Source organism: Scatophagus argus, chromosome 7, assembly GCF_020382885.2.
Source record: "Scatophagus argus isolate fScaArg1 chromosome 7, fScaArg1.pri, whole genome shotgun sequence".
Lineage (NCBI taxonomy): Eukaryota > Metazoa > Chordata > Actinopteri > Scatophagidae > Scatophagus > Scatophagus argus.
The window spans coordinates 8,731,650-8,748,182 of record NC_058499.1 but is presented as its reverse complement, the minus strand read 5'-3'; the positions used below and the strand labels follow the sequence as shown (position 1 = coordinate 8,748,182).

At 41.4% G+C, this 16,533-nt stretch overlaps 2 protein-coding genes across 5 annotated transcripts in view; one reads left to right on the top strand and one right to left on the bottom strand.

Moving 5' to 3' along the window:
- pik3c2g (phosphatidylinositol-4-phosphate 3-kinase catalytic subunit type 2 gamma) overlaps positions 1-2,101 on the top strand; it is a 16,747-nt gene extending 14,646 nt beyond the window's left edge. For both annotated transcript variants that reach the window (XM_046393455.1, XM_046393454.1), the window contains exon 33: positions 514-2,101. In XM_046393455.1, coding sequence (XP_046249411.1) covers positions 514-666 — 153 coding nt within the window. In that variant the 3' untranslated portion in view covers positions 667-2,101. The remainder of the gene's footprint in view (positions 1-513) is intronic.
- On the bottom strand, positions 2,092-16,533 carry LOC124061544 (1-phosphatidylinositol 4,5-bisphosphate phosphodiesterase zeta-1-like). 3 transcript variants are annotated; one of them, XM_046393456.1, is made up of 12 exons: positions 16,405-16,533; positions 15,154-15,349; positions 14,672-14,873; positions 13,560-13,704; positions 13,105-13,257; positions 11,302-11,475; positions 10,938-11,094; positions 9,877-9,993; positions 7,951-8,123; positions 5,237-5,363; positions 2,524-2,673; positions 2,092-2,310 (listed from the first exon to the last, which is right to left on the bottom strand). In XM_046393456.1, the coding sequence occupies exons 2-12, from the start codon at positions 15,341-15,343 to the stop codon at positions 2,228-2,230; spliced, it is 1,671 nt and encodes a 556-aa protein (XP_046249412.1). In that variant the 5' UTR covers positions 15,344-15,349; positions 16,405-16,533; the 3' UTR covers positions 2,092-2,227. The 3 variants fall into 3 exon arrangements, with proteins under 3 accessions (XP_046249412.1, XP_046249413.1, XP_046249415.1); XM_046393457.1 differs by having other exon boundaries at positions 15,154-15,344; XM_046393459.1 differs by lacking the exon at positions 11,302-11,475.

Sequence of the window (16,533 nt, the reverse complement as noted above, 5' to 3'; positions counted from 1 at the left end):
CTTCAGTGTATAGTGACAATATCAGTTAATATTAACTAAGTCAGCTTTATTTGTAAAGCCCCAAATCACAAATTTGCCTCCAAAACATTTGCAGACTTTGCAGCATACAGCACCTTTTATTCTGAGATTTGATTTCTTGTCAAGCTTTTCAGCTATCCTATATGATAAAGGCAAAAAAAAAAAAAAAAAAAAAAAAAAACCCACTAAAAAAACATCCACACTAACTTTATGTGATGTTCACGTTTTATGTATGCTCCTCCTGTGCTGCTGCTCTCTTCACTGTGAGTCCGATGAGATCTTTGAGTAGTGAACCCTGCAGACTCCGAGCAGTAGCTTCCCACATACTTAATAGCCTCTTATTACCTTTTATGTTGGAAAGTGAAGTGCAGCCTTAACCAAGCTACCTAGAAGAAATTTTTAGATGAAAGTGAAACTATTCAAAGTCCTCAAATTACTGGATGTTCTGAATGTAGAGCAGTTTCATAACCAAAATGTCTGCCCCCTTATTGACAGCTGGAGTACAATAACGTCCCGCTGCTGTATGGGATGGTGCTTGAAGTGACAGTGAAGAGCAGAAAGACTTTTGTGGCAGCAACCAACATTAAACTGGAGAAGGAGCTGCTTGACAAGGAGACCTGGTTTCCCCTCGGGAACTGTGCAATCTAAGAGAGCCGCACTGTAGGCCTGCTGCCAGCAGAGGGTATAACCACACTGAGGGAAAAAAAACTAATCCAAAGATTTCTCAGATTTCTCAGAGTGAGTGAGACAAATTCACCTGGGCAGAGGAACTGTGCACATTTATACCCATTTATCAGATGTAAAATTAACCTCAATTCAGTGCTGGCAGTGGATAAACTATTTGGATGAAGTTACAAGGCTGAGGAAAACTCAGGCAAGGAGACTGTTTACTATGTGAAGCACCATTTATCAATTTTTTTTTGTGGATATTTTTTTAAAAATATTTTTATCCTTTGAGGGCCTTTTATTAGCCTGATTTTTGGATGTGGCCTTGATGATGAATGAAGGAAAAAAAAGATATTCCTTGTATCATCAAACTTGCACTTTCATCTCTACTATGACTTAGTTTTCCTCTCCATGAGTCAAAACTGTCCTTGTAAATGTGTGTGGTCGAGACAGTTGACGCGACAGATTTAAGAGGAGGTGATGCAGCGTTGTTAGGTGCTGCCTGTCTGATACCTGCCCAGACAGAGTGTGTTTGTCCCTTTGGGCTGTGTCAACTGGACGTCCTTGACCAGTGAAATTGGAGGCAGGAGGTGGGGGGTGGGGGGTGGGGTGATGGGGCCACGGCGAGTGTGTGAGTAGGATGACAACTCTGCCTCTTTGGCCTGAGGGCCTGAGTTAACACTCTCCCCCTCACTCCAACCTTTGTCTTATCCGTCAGTGGCATTCAGACACAGTTATGCACATGCATGCACAAACGTGCAAAGGCAGATGCTCACATGCCCACACACTCACTCACTCTCTTTCTAAGGCTGAGGCAGGTCTTCATGTTATCTTAATGCTATCTTCCTCCTGACGGGTCCGCTGACTCGTACCCTCCTCCGCCTCATTCACAGGACTTGGTGATGAACGAGGATAGAAATAGACCTCTCTGCACTGGATTTGATTCAATAATGTATACCTCTGTGAATGCTATTTATATTATTCCCCGCTGGGTCTCTCACAGTAAGTGAGGCTTGGAAGAGAATGCTGGCTGCTACTCTTTCATAGTAGTGTTCATGGAGTATTAATGTATCCTGGCATCACACATCAGCTTTAGATCTAATAGGAGAATTGTATTTATTGTTTTGGAATAGATGAGGAATCCAAAAACAACACTGTGTCTCATGGTTGGATAAGATCTTCTTATGTGTGTTCAACTCCACTACAATAATTGCACTTGCATCAATTATTAATTCTGTGATAAGAATCTAATATCCCACTCCAGGGATTTCTCCAAAAGAGAGTTTTTCTTCATTAGAGTGTCTTTTCAGCCCTGCTGGAACCTTCTGGTATTTTCCTCTGCGGCACACAGTGCAGGCAGCAGAGAAAAGGCACATCTATTTTCTGACAATAAAACTGGTATTTATATCTGAAGAAATGGTGCTTTTGATTTATTTATATATTTTTGTTGTTGTTGTTGTTGTTGTTGCTGGATCAGCCACGCTTCTCTATCTGTTGGCGAGGAGTATGCGTGTGTGTGTGAGTCTGATATGGAGAGCTGTTTTTAGGAATACCAAACAAAGACGAAGAGGGAGGCTGGATCCAGGCTGCATCCGTCTCGGGACCGGAGAGGCACCCAACGGTAGCCTGGAGGTAGAGAAGGAAGGTGGGACGTGAAAAAATATATGCATAGCTGCTAAATACATGAGCATCACAAATGTGTGGAAATATTTCTATAAAAACCCCAGACTTCAGTCCTGCTGACACTGTGAATGAGGGGAAATACAATGATGGTCACACAATGTCACCTGATGTAATTTAGCTCTTCTTCTGCCTCTGCCCCCCCCCCATGTGGCTCACCTTTCTTCAGGCTGGTGAAGGGCAGCGTGTACTGGCCCACAAAATCACTGCTGAGAAGGCCAGTCTGGTCTCGCACACAGAAGCGGATGAGGCAAAGCTCGGGGACGCTGATGCTGAAGTTCATGTCAGCATCCCAGTAAGGACTCAGAGCTGTAAAGGTTATCAGAATGAACCAGTTGGTTAGAATCAACAAGCATCAGCAGGTTTAGAAACAAAATTGTTATAAGCAGTAAAAAAAAATCTGTGAAATTACTATGTGTAAATGCAAAGGTGTAACTGACTTCGCAGTTTCTTTAATGTCACTTGGAAGTTGACTGTTTTGGTTCACCCTGTTAATGTTCTCATAGAACAGTTTCATGGCAGGTGTTTTCAGTAAAACAGCTCTTATAACCCACTGTATGTATCTGCTCAGTACCAAACCTCAGACAGACGATGTGAGCAGCTACGTTAGTTGATGAGAATAGTGGAGGATTTAACATCAGAACGGACAGTCTTCTTAAAGGCTGGAGGAGACCAAAGCCAGAGATGAAAGTAATGAGAATATTGAACTCACATTCGCCTGGCTGCCAGAATATGATTCCAAATTAATACTAACCTTGATCTGTGCCTAGCAGATGTGTAAATGGGGAAATATTTGTCAACAAGTTGACCAACTCTATAGTGTGATAATATGATGTGTTTGCAGCTTGTTTCTGCTTCCTCTAAGTGGTCAGAAATATGCCATTGCAGCTTTAAAATATGACACAAGGTTACATTATTATAAAGCCAAACATGGAGACAAAAGTTAAACAAAAGCCTTTCTACAAGAGCTTGTTTTAACAAGTGATATTTAAAATGTCACTGATGAGGCTCTTGTGCTTAAACTGTCTAAGCTCTTGTTTAGTCACAGTGCTTTGCACCCTCACATCAGAGGACAGACAGAAAGAGCAGAGTCACAATCACCAGAGTAAGAGAAAAATAATGAGGTTATGCTGTAAAAAACACATTTATTCAGTGAATTCAACTTACTGTTAAACAACCACAGTTCACAGTCCACAGCCATGCTAGCAGATGTGTAAGGCTATACTTCTTTGAGCCGTATGCTAACAGTGACAATGCTAACATGCCATGTTTAACAAATATAATGTTTAGCATGTACACCTTATTAGTTTAACATATTAACATGCAAACATTTGCTAGTCAGCCCCAGACACAAAGTACGACTGTGGCTGGCAACAATGTCACTAGTGTGCTGATATTTTTTAAGTTATTTAAATTAATGTTCATGGATTAAAAAGTCCAAAACTGACATCTTCATAGACAGAGTAAATTATTGTCAGATCCACAGTATGATGACAATACATGACAAGTTATTTGAGTTCAATATTGCTGTGACCACGAGAAGAGCACTCCTAGATTGCTAATGAATCACCTCTGCTGCAATTCTGAATCCATTTTTGATTCAAAAATATTTTCTGAAGTTCCTCTGTATCATTCAAGTTTTAGTCTAAATCCACATTCATTCGTATTCACCGGTGACCTTATCTGTTTCACAGTGTATAACGATTTTATGATTTATGCCCATGCATAAGTGCCCTGCACCCTCCAGGTTTCTTAACTATCTCTTTCAACCCCTCTCTCCTTCACTTTCTTTTTGTCTTATCTTAATTTAATTTAATGTTGACCCTGTTAGAAGACAAAAGCTCCAAATCAAATGTGACATACTGTATGTTCTGTGATGAACGACAGCTGAAATAAGATAAGTCAGAAACCTCAAAAGCTGAGGGTTAACTTCCACATTTAAGGTATAATGAGAGTTACAGTATTTTTTCATAAATGTCATTATAAAATATGATAACCGGGCATGACTGACATGATTGTGATACTTCTCAACACAGAAATATTCTATCTAGCTAATACTGCGGCATTGCAGCCCTTCATCCTGTCTGTAGTGACTGACAGTTAAATGTTTCCAGTCATAGCAATCGTGCATGACTGACTTCTCTTCACAGGAAATCCACTCTTATATTCTGAAGAAACTCATCAGCATGTTTCTGCTCAGAAGGCCTACAGCATTTTACTGGGAAACAGAAGATAAAAGGAAGATAAAGCCCCAACAGAAATGCTGTCATACAAAAAAAAAAAAAAAAAAACCTCTCTGGAATCCAGTTTAGGTGGTTTCCATGTCTTCACTTAAAGGTTTACATTGCCCTGCAGTATGCAGGTCCTAAGCGTCTTGTCAAATGTCTTTTGTGTCTGCATTTGTTAGTATAAAACCGGCATGTTTAGGTCTAGGGATAGCAATTTCATTTTCCTGCCATTTTGATTTTCATGGTTTTTGGACGATGAATCCCACAGTAACTATTATCCAGTATCGAACAATTTAAGTCATTGTTATGCAGCAGCATTTTTGATGCTGATACTTCAAAGTGACAGTGGCCAAATTCGAAAAAAAAATAATCACACGTCATTCTTGATTTTTAGAAAATTTCAACGTTTTACACTTACGGAAATTTGTCATTTTACTCAAGGTAATAGTGAGTTTCATTTGATCGCCTGTCACTAAGTGCCGGGAGCAAGTCAGGGTGAAGGAAACACGTTGCCGAACGTGACTTAGGCAGATTTTCATGGCCAGGGCCAATGTTTAACAGTGGAGACAATCCCTGAGGTCACACGCTACTTACGTCTTGTGTTTTCACAGAGTTTGGATAGTAGTTTGTTTTGCAGTACTTACAGTTGTTTTTGACAGCATGTGTGTTTTTTCTGCGTGAATCAGATGCAATCCCATAAATCTCCACTCTGACAAAGGGGTCCAGAGCTTTGCCAGTTCTGGGGACAGGTAGGTTGGACCCACTGATGACCTGTAGATAAACAAATACAAACACACAGGCCACAGTGGTCACATGGGGGGTGTATAAGAATGTAATCAAGAAATTATAAAAAGAAGGGAAGAAAACAGGAGAGCCAGTACAAGCAGAAAAAAGAAAGGAAGACAGATGTAATTACACTCGTCTGGAAAGAGGCAGATTTATCTGCAGTCCTCTCACACTGAGCCTTTCCTTCCCCAACTCTGATCAAAGACAAACCTGCATGTACTTATCACGACATGCCCCGCTTGGCACCGATGGAGCTCAACAGTGTCCGGCCTGAAATCACAGACCCTTTCCTATCCTTCAGTCACACTACAAGTCACCCTGCATTATGCTAATTCACAGTTAAAATGGTCCATACTCGTGAGTGTATAGATGTAGATGTGGAGTTTTCATTTCATAAAGATTTGCTATTGAAAAACAGACCATTGTTTATAGCTGACAGTTTTATGCTAAATAGTCTTGTGAAAGCTCAAGGGGAAATATTGTTTTCCTGAGCAGATGAATAACCTACTGTTTAAAAATTGAAAACTCAACCCTGCGTAAGTTACAACACTGCATGCTGCTCATGACTCTGATTCCCCCACTGAGTTTTGAGCTGAGTCAAGATTGCAGGATTTTCCCTGAAGTGATCAAATAATACAGAATGGTGATGTGAATAAATAAAGGTGAGTTTTTTTCCCATGGCATCCCAAAACAGGGCGCACCACATTTATATTTCATGCACTGCTGGGAAGATGTACACACATCTTCTCAGCAGTGTGTGTGTGTGTGTGCAAGACAATGACTGATGTGCTTTTGTTTGACTTGAGTTGTCTGATGAAGATTTCTTCATCATCGTCAAGTAAAGAAATAGCCCAAGATCCAAGGCTGACCTCCCAAAGAGGGATTTTAACTGTAATTTTGCTTGTTAAGGGAAATATCTAATTGGCCAATCACATGGCAGTAACTCAATGCATTTAGACAAGGTCAAGATGACAAGTTGAGGTTCAAACCGATCATCAGAATGGGGAATGAAGGTGATTTAAGTCCTTTTGAACATGACGTGTTTGTTTGTATGTTTGAATTTCAGAAACTGCTGGTCTATTGGGATTTCTCCAGGGTTTATGGAGAATGGTTCACTGAGCAGCAGTTCTGGGGGCAAAAATGCCATGTTGATAACTGAGGCCAGAGGGGAATGGCCAGACTGGTTTGAGAGGATAGAAAGGCAACAGTAACTCAAGTAAGCACTCGATACAACCAAGGTGGGCAGAAGACTATCTCTGAATGCACAACACGTCGAACCTTGAAGCAGGTGGGCTATGGCAGCAGAAGACCACACCAGGTCTTGCCAGCTAAGAACAGGAAACTGAGGCTATAATTCATACAGGGTCACCAAAATTAGACAATAGAAGATTGGAAAACTGTTTCCTGGTCTGCTACGACATTCAGATGGCAGGGTCAGAATTTGGCGTAAACAACATGAAAGCATGGATCCATCCTGACTTGTATCAATGGTTCAGGCTCATGGTACTGGTGTAATGGTGTGGGGGGTATTTTCTTGGCACACTTTGGGCCCCTTAGTACCAACTGGGGATTGTTTAAACGCCACAGTCTACCTGAGTATTGCTGCGGACCATCCATCCCTTTATGACCACAGTGTACTCATCTTCTTCTACTTCCAGCAGGATAACACACAATGTCACAGAGCTCAAATCATCTCAGACTGGTTTCTTGAAAATGGCAATGAGGTCACTGGTCTCAAATGAACCTCCACAGTCACCCGATCTCAATCCAAGAGAGGACCTTTGGGATATGGTGAAATGGGAGATTCTCATCATGTATGTGCAGCCAACAAATCTGCAGCAACCGCCTGATGCTATCATGTCAATATGGACCGAAATCTCTGAGGGACGCTTCCAGCACCTTCATCTATGAAGAATTAAGGCAGTTCCAAAGGCAAAATGAGGTCCAACCCAGTACTAACAAGGTGTACCCAATAAAGTGGCTGGTAAGTGTACAGCTACTCATAAAAAGTCCCTTGTGATTCCAGTCAGTTCCACATGTTGTCTTTACAGAACAGCCTCACATGTCTCTCAGTCCCACCATTAAGTCCTTTAAGTGCAAACAGTTGCATGTCTTTAATTAGACTTAGAAAAGCTGGTGTGTGAACATCATCGTTATGGCAAACCAAAGTGATGTGACTGTTCTCTACTAGCTCATTTTGTCATATGGCTTAGAAACAGTACATTGCAACTGCTGTTACTGCTGTTACCTACAAGATGCTTAAAATAATGGAAAATGGATGATTTATTAATTGGACCCCGGGTCTGTTTGCATTGGAGCACCCCTCTCCCTCCTTTTATTTTCCAAGGGAGATAATCTAATTAAACAGAGACACTCTCAGGGAATTTTACATCATTGTTGGTTCAAGGCATCCAGCAGGAAAGCATTTATCTGGAGGCGAAGAGTAAGATGATTGTGAGGCATAGACACACTCATATGTGCACATAAAGCGCACACACAGTTCTGTAACATTAGACCTTAATCCATAAAGCACCCCTGAGTAGATTATTCTGCTGGTGCTCCTTAACTGTACCTTGAGCAGCAGGTGTGTGGGTTTGAGGTCGTGCTGGCTGCAGCCAGGATCAAAGCTCCTTTGACTGGACATGAGCACTGCTGGCTTCAGGACGTATCCACAGCCCCCGTTGTCCAGGAAACGGCCATCATTAAGGTCCATAGGAAAGCCCAGGGACTGGAAATTGAGAGCCACTGCAAAACACCGTGGGACAATCTTAGAACAATGAAAATGAGGAGCAACAGAGCAGTGGCAATAGATTTAAAGGAACAAAACTGAGAATGTCTAAAGCTTGTTGAAATAAAAAGAAGCAGCATGAAATAACCTCCCGCATACATTTTCTTTTTTAAGGCTCTTGTTCATCCTGCAGGAGGGAGCTAAATTATACAATGACTTGAAATGTTTCTGTAACAATAGCGTACATTGCATCAGGGACACTTTCACAATCACTGACCGTGCAATAAGTGCATGTGTAGTGGGTTTACAGCAGTGCAAAGCTCTGCATAGGCAACTGTGCCTCATGCACCATGTCCTCAGAGTCATTGGTGACTACACTTTTCAGACATGTGAATGGATTGTCAGATAAAGAAAGCAGCAGATGTAATCCTACTGGCAGGTCAGAGCTCGGTCTCTTGGATTGCACTTTTGCAAAAACGCAGACAAATATGTGATGAAAATGTGATAAGTATGCAAACAAATGTCCTTACAACCCATCACAATGCATCCCTCTGCATCTTTTTATAGACTTTTCCTCTGTGTGTCACAGGATCCCTGCTCATCTAACTGTAATTGATCCATCCATGCTGCTGCTTTGTACTGCAGTCTCTTGCAACTGTGAAAAGTGCCGATCACCATCTGCACAGCTGCCACCAAAGCACGTAGACAGTCTGTTCAATGAGCAGCAGGGCTTCGTGTCAGAATCAGTGGCTGGCTGACTGAGTGATGGAGACAGTTGAAGAGGATGTGTGAAGAAAGGTGGGGTGACAGGAGCAGTCGCCAAGACGGTGCCAGACACATCGGCTTGTGACTTAAAGTTCATAGGTAATCACACATTGCCATAAGGCTTTAGGATATAATGTTTAGGGATGATTTTTTTAAAGCATATTTATTATCAAGGGCACAGGGATGTGATCTGGAGTCAAGCCTAATGCTCATGCTTGACTCTAAAGAAATGATAACTGTGCGACAAAAAAAAAACAAACCTGTGACCCAGACAGGGATGTAGTTTAAAGAAAAATACATTTAGGAGGGAGCAAATCGATTTAGAAAAGGTGTGATAAGAGCCAGGAGAGGACTCGCTCTGGGGGAAAACACAGATGAGGTGGTCAGGCTGTGGACTGGAATGAAATGTTCTTTTCATTGCTAATCAAGAGGACACTTGGCCAGGTGGTTTTCTTTGAAGTCTGACAAACTTGGTTTCCAGACTGCATTTCTCTCCGTTTGTTAAAAAGAAGAAGAATAAGGAGAGGAAGACGCTTGTAATGGGTTGTGGTTGTTCGGTGTGTGAACTTTTTGGCTCCTGCTGAAACTGTTGACGCAAAGGAATCAAAGAAGTTCTCTTTTCATATCTTTTTTGAATGGATATTTTCAGGGTTTCCGCTTTTCTCTTGACCAAAATAGAAAGAGAGTTTACAGCAAAAGTACAAATAACTTCAGGGACATTTCATGACCTCTTTTTAATTTTACATTTTTATTATTAATTTATCTCAAATACAAATAAATAAAATGCCTAATAATTGAATCAGTTCTCTGGTGTGTTAATTTATTCACTTGCAAAATGTTTAATTGATTTCTGAATTTATTGAACAGTTAGATGTTGTTAATCTTCAAAAAGATGTGAAAATGAGTTAAGTTTACCGAGTTCAGTGCTTATAAGTGCACACAGACCACGATCATGAGATATTTTTCCTATTTTGAACAGGCATATAGGCGCTCTCTCCCACTGACCGAGCTGTGAGCCGACGTTCCAAAACTCCTGAGGGTTGTAGTTGGAAGAAGACGTCCTCGAGCCTGCTGGGTAAATCCTGCTGAGGAACCTCTGGTTATGCTGAACAAAATCTGCTCCTGCAACAGACAACACAAGACACCCAAAGGTCAAACGTCCCCTCTGACACATGCTCATTAATTTAGACTTCACTTATGTCCTGCGGTCCTTTACATTTCAGTCTTACTTTCTAAATGACTTTGAGACGTACGTTTAGGTTTATCTACAAAAACGTTTCTGTCAGAAAAATATTATATTCTAATTGTGACAGATCAAAGTTCTTGACATTACAAATATCATTCTGGGAACTCTTTCTTGTTTGTAACTTTATCGAATAGCTGCTTGTATTTGAAATAAGCTCACATGAATAAGATATATCAATATATATTGCCCATTTGTCTGGATCAGGTTTTAATGCCTGTATAATTATCCTCATTCTGGGCAGACTAAAAACAAAACAAAACAAAAATACTGGCAAACAGTTTCATTTTCCTGTGTGTGTTATTGTGCCATAGCCTAGCTGTCCTGCCGGACTTGATGATGACTAGAGATTGGTTGACACTGTTCATGGTCCCTGCCAACAAAGCCAACTGGCTCATTCTCTTTCTACAATATACTGCAGCACAGGGGCACAGTGACAGTTTAACTGATTATCAATTGATTCTCTGTGGGCTCTTTCCACATCTCCAACAGGGAGACTATGAGGCACATTTCACACATATCATGAGACTTGTGCTGTTGCACTTCATTCCCTAAAAAGTACTCCTCTGTGTCATATATGTCTCGTACAATATGCTCGCATTATCACAGAGGTTTATGGCACCAGACATAACTGCATTTCTCATCCAGAGAGGACTTGCAGAGACTTTTCCTTTGATAAACATAATTAGAAATCATTCCAGGCTCATCACACTGATATTCTGTAATATTTGCAATTAATTATACCTATTATACCCATCTCTACCGCTTCAAAATCAGGCTTTCTTTTCTTTCTTCCCCATTAACCCCATTAACAACATTTTACCTGAGGCCTTGGCCAGTTTCCGAGCTTTCTTCTCTGCCATGGATGTGTTCTCATAGGAGTTCTGACTGTCCCTGGAATGACTGAAGCTGATGAACTTGACAGACCTGGTGTATATGATCAGGTCAGATAAAGCCTCTGCCACCACCACCTTCTTCTTCTGCTCATTAGATTTCAAATAGAGAGGAAGACAAATTAAAGAGAGTATTCATCAAATTATAACAAATGGTGATAGATTAAAGCTTTACTTTTTTATTTTCGCCCCATCATCTTAGTGCTTAAAATCAACTGTATCTGTACTATATCTCCTTTTATGAACAGTTTGCGTCTGTCCCTGTTCCTCTCGTCTTAAATCTCACTGACTTACTTTAGTCTTTGACCCTGACTTTCTGGGAGACCAGAACTTTGCTTTTGTTTGATGATCCTCTTCCTCCTCCTCCTCGTCCTCATCCTCCTCCTCCTCACCCTCATCTACACTCTCCTCTGCCTCCGTCTTAAGCCTTAGCTTTTTATTCTTGATGAGGATTTTATACTTCAGGTCCTGGCATCCCCACAAAAACACATGCAGTATGAATGTACACATGAATAAATGCAATGGCACTTTAATTATAAGACCGTGCATCCAACTCAGCACCCGTAAAACCATCACACAATTGCCTCAGTCAAACAAACTCTGCATCTGCATCCTAAAACTTAGGACATAAGCATCAAAACACTTGTTTTGCACAAGCCGCCCCCTCTCTAATTTGTCAAAAACATGTTATTCTTCAAAGAGTCACTGGTTACATTCATATCAAGGCATAAATACAGCCCAGTTTGGTGGGCTAAAGAAGCACAAAGCAGCAGGTGTATTCAGTCACACATCTGCTGCTACATTTTACCATCCGGGCTTCAAATCTGTTCAAATCAGTTCTCTATAGGGTTCTTTATGCAGATGAACAGCAATATGCTGAGAGTAAGAAACATTATGGTCCGGACAGCATCGCACACTGTATGTAAGGCAAAATATACCAAAATAATTACAGATCTGTCAACATTAACAACCTGTAAGAGTTCACACAGCACGAAAATTATAAGCTTCCTTTGGCACTGCACTCTTTCATTTTTCATTGGTATTACACAAAATGACACAGTCTGCAGAGCTGCAAAAGAGGCTTTGCTTTTGTTTATGTAATTTAGGACATCATGTGAGGGTTCTTGAAGAGAATTATACCCATGTTTATGCCCAAAATAGAATAAAGTACAGTAATAACAATGGTAATAATAATAATGGAAAATTGGTGAGACAACTGGGTTTCCATCTTTCCTGTGGCTCTGACAATTTGGTAAACAGATTTGAAACCTTTGATTTAAGTGGTTAGAGTGGTGTATAGATAATAAACAGTTCTGAGTATAGCATATTTTATAATTGGATGGTAACTTGGGCGTGAGGCTGCGTAAATGTGATACATGAACACTGATTCAGCGCTGGGGGTTAATAGTCAAGATGAAACCGCTTTGCTCCGATGCGAGCCTTCCTGAGTCATAAAGATAAAAAAATGTTATGGGGAAGAAAATCTCAGGAATAAAACGCAACTCATTTTTTATACAGTAAATTCCAAGGCAGGAGAAGTCAGAGGCAGCAAAGAAACTCCGGTGAGACAGTGCACATTCATCCACCTTCATCCTCCTCGTCAGTTCAATAGACTGGAGTGACTGTGCCAGCCTCTTTCTGGCCAGTTTCTCTCTCAGTCATGGATTGAGGGAGATGCTTTCAGTGGACGCGCTGCAACCCAAACAGGCTAATCTAAATGAACAATCAGTTCAAGTGCCTCAGAAGACTTAAAACGACGGCCACTTCTCCGGCTTGACCGCATCGCATTAGATTTTATGAATTTGCGAGAGATTAAACATGCTTGCAAATGCAGACATCCATCTAGCCCTTTGGTCCTAGTAAGGAGAGAGGCGCAGGAAGCCTCAGACTAATGAGGCTCTCCATGACAACTAAAAGGTCTCATTTTCTCCGTGTTTTGTTTTGCTGTGACAGACGATGACATTTTATACACACGAAAACACACAACATCCCTCTATCTGTACCAGCAGATCTGACAATAAACGCAGATTCTGCCTCTCAGATTCTGCCTCTGATTCATCGTTCATATGGTTGAGCTTTCACTTTTCTGAGTCTTACGTTTGGGCTTGGGATGTCCCCAGTGGTTGAGTGATCCAAGGCAGCTCTCAGCAGCTTGTCTCCCAGGATGGAGATGAGATACTGGGCCATGACTTCCTGCTGCTCTTTGCAGCAGTGGTTTTCTAATGACAGGATCACAGGATACGCAGACACCTGAAGAAGAAATAATCACATATCACAAAAAATCATGATTCCACCTTCATTTCTAACAGTTAGCATCAACCTGGATAAGCTCTCTGCAGGCTCTAAATGTTCCAGACACATCGCAGAGGATGGCCTTAACCACGTGAATCAAAGACAACTTGCAGGCAAAGCATTACTACCAGAGATGTTATTAATTAGAGCTAATGCAGCTAAACAGGGACTCCTGGGGCTTTCAGAGGCAGGAGTGAACACTGAGTTAGATGCCTGGGGCAGCACTGCAGGATATACATGTCATGCAACATGTTATATACCTCGAAGGCATGTTGCTCCACAGTGGTGATGACATCCTTAAAGAGTATCTTGGTGGTCAGGGTGTAGCCGTGGTAAACTACAGGCTCCATATCCGGCCCATCCCAGCAGTCAATCTCTAGACAGCGACAGCCTTTCCTCAGAGCGCTGTGCCACACACACGCACACAAACACACCCACAAAAGTACACACACTGAGCTGTGGCAAGGCTAGGATAAGCTTGCATAATGAACTACGAAAGAAATCAGAAGTGAAGAGTTTAGACACAAACTGAGCGATTTCCACAAGCATGTACAAGTTCAGGTCCCAAGTCAAACCGTCATAGCCAGTTCCATGCACGTGACACGTATTTTGCTAGTGTACTTTTTGGCAGTTGTATTTTTTAACTCTCTGACAGAGCCGGGCTAGCTGTTTCCCTCTACTTTTAGTGTTTAAGCTAAGCTATAAGCAGTCAACATAGACTCTTGTTGATGTTATACCTCTTCATTCTCTCACCTATAACAAGTAGTTTAATTTCTAAAAGCCACCTTCGACTGGTGCCACTCCTCTTTTTCTCCTCTCTGTATGATTATTTCATTATCTAAGTAAACCAGAGCTTCCAGATCGCTGGTTTGGAGGGTTCCACTCTTCACATCGGCCAGGGTGCTCAGCACTTTCATAGGGACCATAAATACAGCACTTCTGCTGCCATCAGCCCCTTTTGTAATCACCTCCATTATCCCATAAAGGGATCACAGCAATTTCACTGCCCGCCTCAGCACACGAGTAGGTCAATGAAATCAGAGGAAAAGAGAGATAACACTCACGCAGATCTGGAGAAGAACCTTAGAGGGAAGATAACAGCATATTGAGGGGCATTCTAGATCTGTATCAGAGCCCAGTGGTGTTTAAATTGGCCTTATCATTTATTTTGAACTACATAAATCAGCACATTAGTGAGAGTATTTGGCAGATTAGTTAATATTGATTTTTTTTTTTTCAAATAATTTAAGCTAGGTGCAATTTATATAGCGACAGGATACAGAGGTGAAAATGTGTTTTTTTTCACATCATGTAGGAAGTTCTTGCAGTGGGAAAGATTTTCAAAAGTGCTGTGCTGTATACACTTCCCTACCATACGTAGGCATCCAAGTGGCTTTTCCCTACAAGCTGATCTCCAGTCAGGTAGGTGTTGTGTGATGAGGAGATGAAGTAACTGGTGAGAGGCTGGTCCATGTCTTGGTACACAGATAAGTGAGCCGAGTTGAACACACAGCAGTCCTTGGACTCCATGTACCTGAGGAATCCTTCAAATGTCATGCACCTGCTTTCCCTAGCTGGAAGAGGAAGAGGAGCAGACATTTTTTTCACTCTCAGCCAACATCAACTTTTCTACCAAATGCAAAAAAGAAAAAAAAAAAGTTTAAAAAGAGGACTAAACTGGCCAGCTCAAGCATAAGTTCTGTTCCTACACACTTAATGCAAATCACTTTCAGCCAGGTACCACTTGAGATTGGACCTTAACTTTCATAATAACATCCTTATGTTTTGTTTTGTTTTTCTGTTATAATGAGCAGCAAGCAGCCTGTCATGGTACGCAACTCTGCCTCCACTTACCCGTCTCTTCAATCTCATATTTAGCAATCAAACTCTCGGCCGTCTCCTCATTTGCCGTGAGCTCCATCTGCTCCTTGTGGAGGAACCTGAGGAGGTCGCAGGCAGGTAAAATCGTCTGTCCTGAGGCGTAGCATTGGTACAGATGCTGGATTTCAACTCTTCTGGAGGAAGGGGCTTTGCTTTTCTTCATCCTGCCCTGCACACAATTATTACAGTCTCTAAAGTCTCTCTTATCATTGATCTTGGGAAGTTATTCTTTAGTTTCTTTGTGATATTTCCAACTTGAAATCAACATGCATCTGAGAATAGCATATACCTACTTCTAATTTATTTAAGACTTGTACTTTTATGCAAGGCTGAATATCTGCCCTGACAGTGTGAGAAGGAAGAAAATGTTGAATTTAGGTACATTTAACTTGCAATACATCAGACTATTCTTTACAGTGTCATCTTGTAGATATTTTAAACACTTGTAAGTGTTTCAAAGACACAGCGCATCACTTGCTCTCCAAAAATATACAGGAAATACTGAATAGAAATGTCAACTGAGAGATGTCTTCCAGCTTTTACCTGAGTTCACTGTTGAAATGCCACTTTTTCAAACTCAGCATGAGAGAGAATACAAGAGAAGTGAGGGTCTTCATTCTGCACAAAGTTCTGCCATCCTCACACACTGCCATCCCCACCCCACCCCCACCCCCACCCTGTATCTCTTACTTCCATCAAATACTAAGGCAACGTCTGTGTGACTTTCTCATTTTAGTCCCTCTCCTCTTCTTGTCGTTCCTCTCAGTCAGAGAGACAGAAGTGTCTGTGACTTTCTCTGGCTTTATGTGCCTCTCTCTCTCCCTCCATACCTTTCATCTCTCTGTTATGCAGCCCTTGACAGCTGAGATGTATGCCTAAGCCAGTGCTGTCACTGGGTAACCCTGCAGTGGGCCGGCCCCCCTGCCGCATCTGTCGCCTCAGAATGAGCAACACAGCCACCTCTGCTATCATCTTCATTAACGTTTAATGCAGCTGCAGCAACTGTATCTAACCAGATTTAAATAAAGAGGTATCATGTGTGTAATAGCTAACAAGAAAAGTAATCGATCTAATGGAAAGTGTGGATAAACCTTTGCGTTACAGCTATACCACTTTCACTGAGAAAGGGATTAGCTAGATGCAACAAAAGTGGGAAAGGTTGACTGAATTAAAAACTGAAATACTGAGTGTACTCAGTGCAACATCTTGTAACTAACAGCCTACCTCAGGTATTGACGGTCTTCAGCCTCTGTATGACAGATATTTATCAAAAAGAAAATCAGCAGGAGATAAAAATATTCAAATTAATCTGACTTTTACAGCAGGTTTCTGAGGAAGCACATGAAGTTGTTG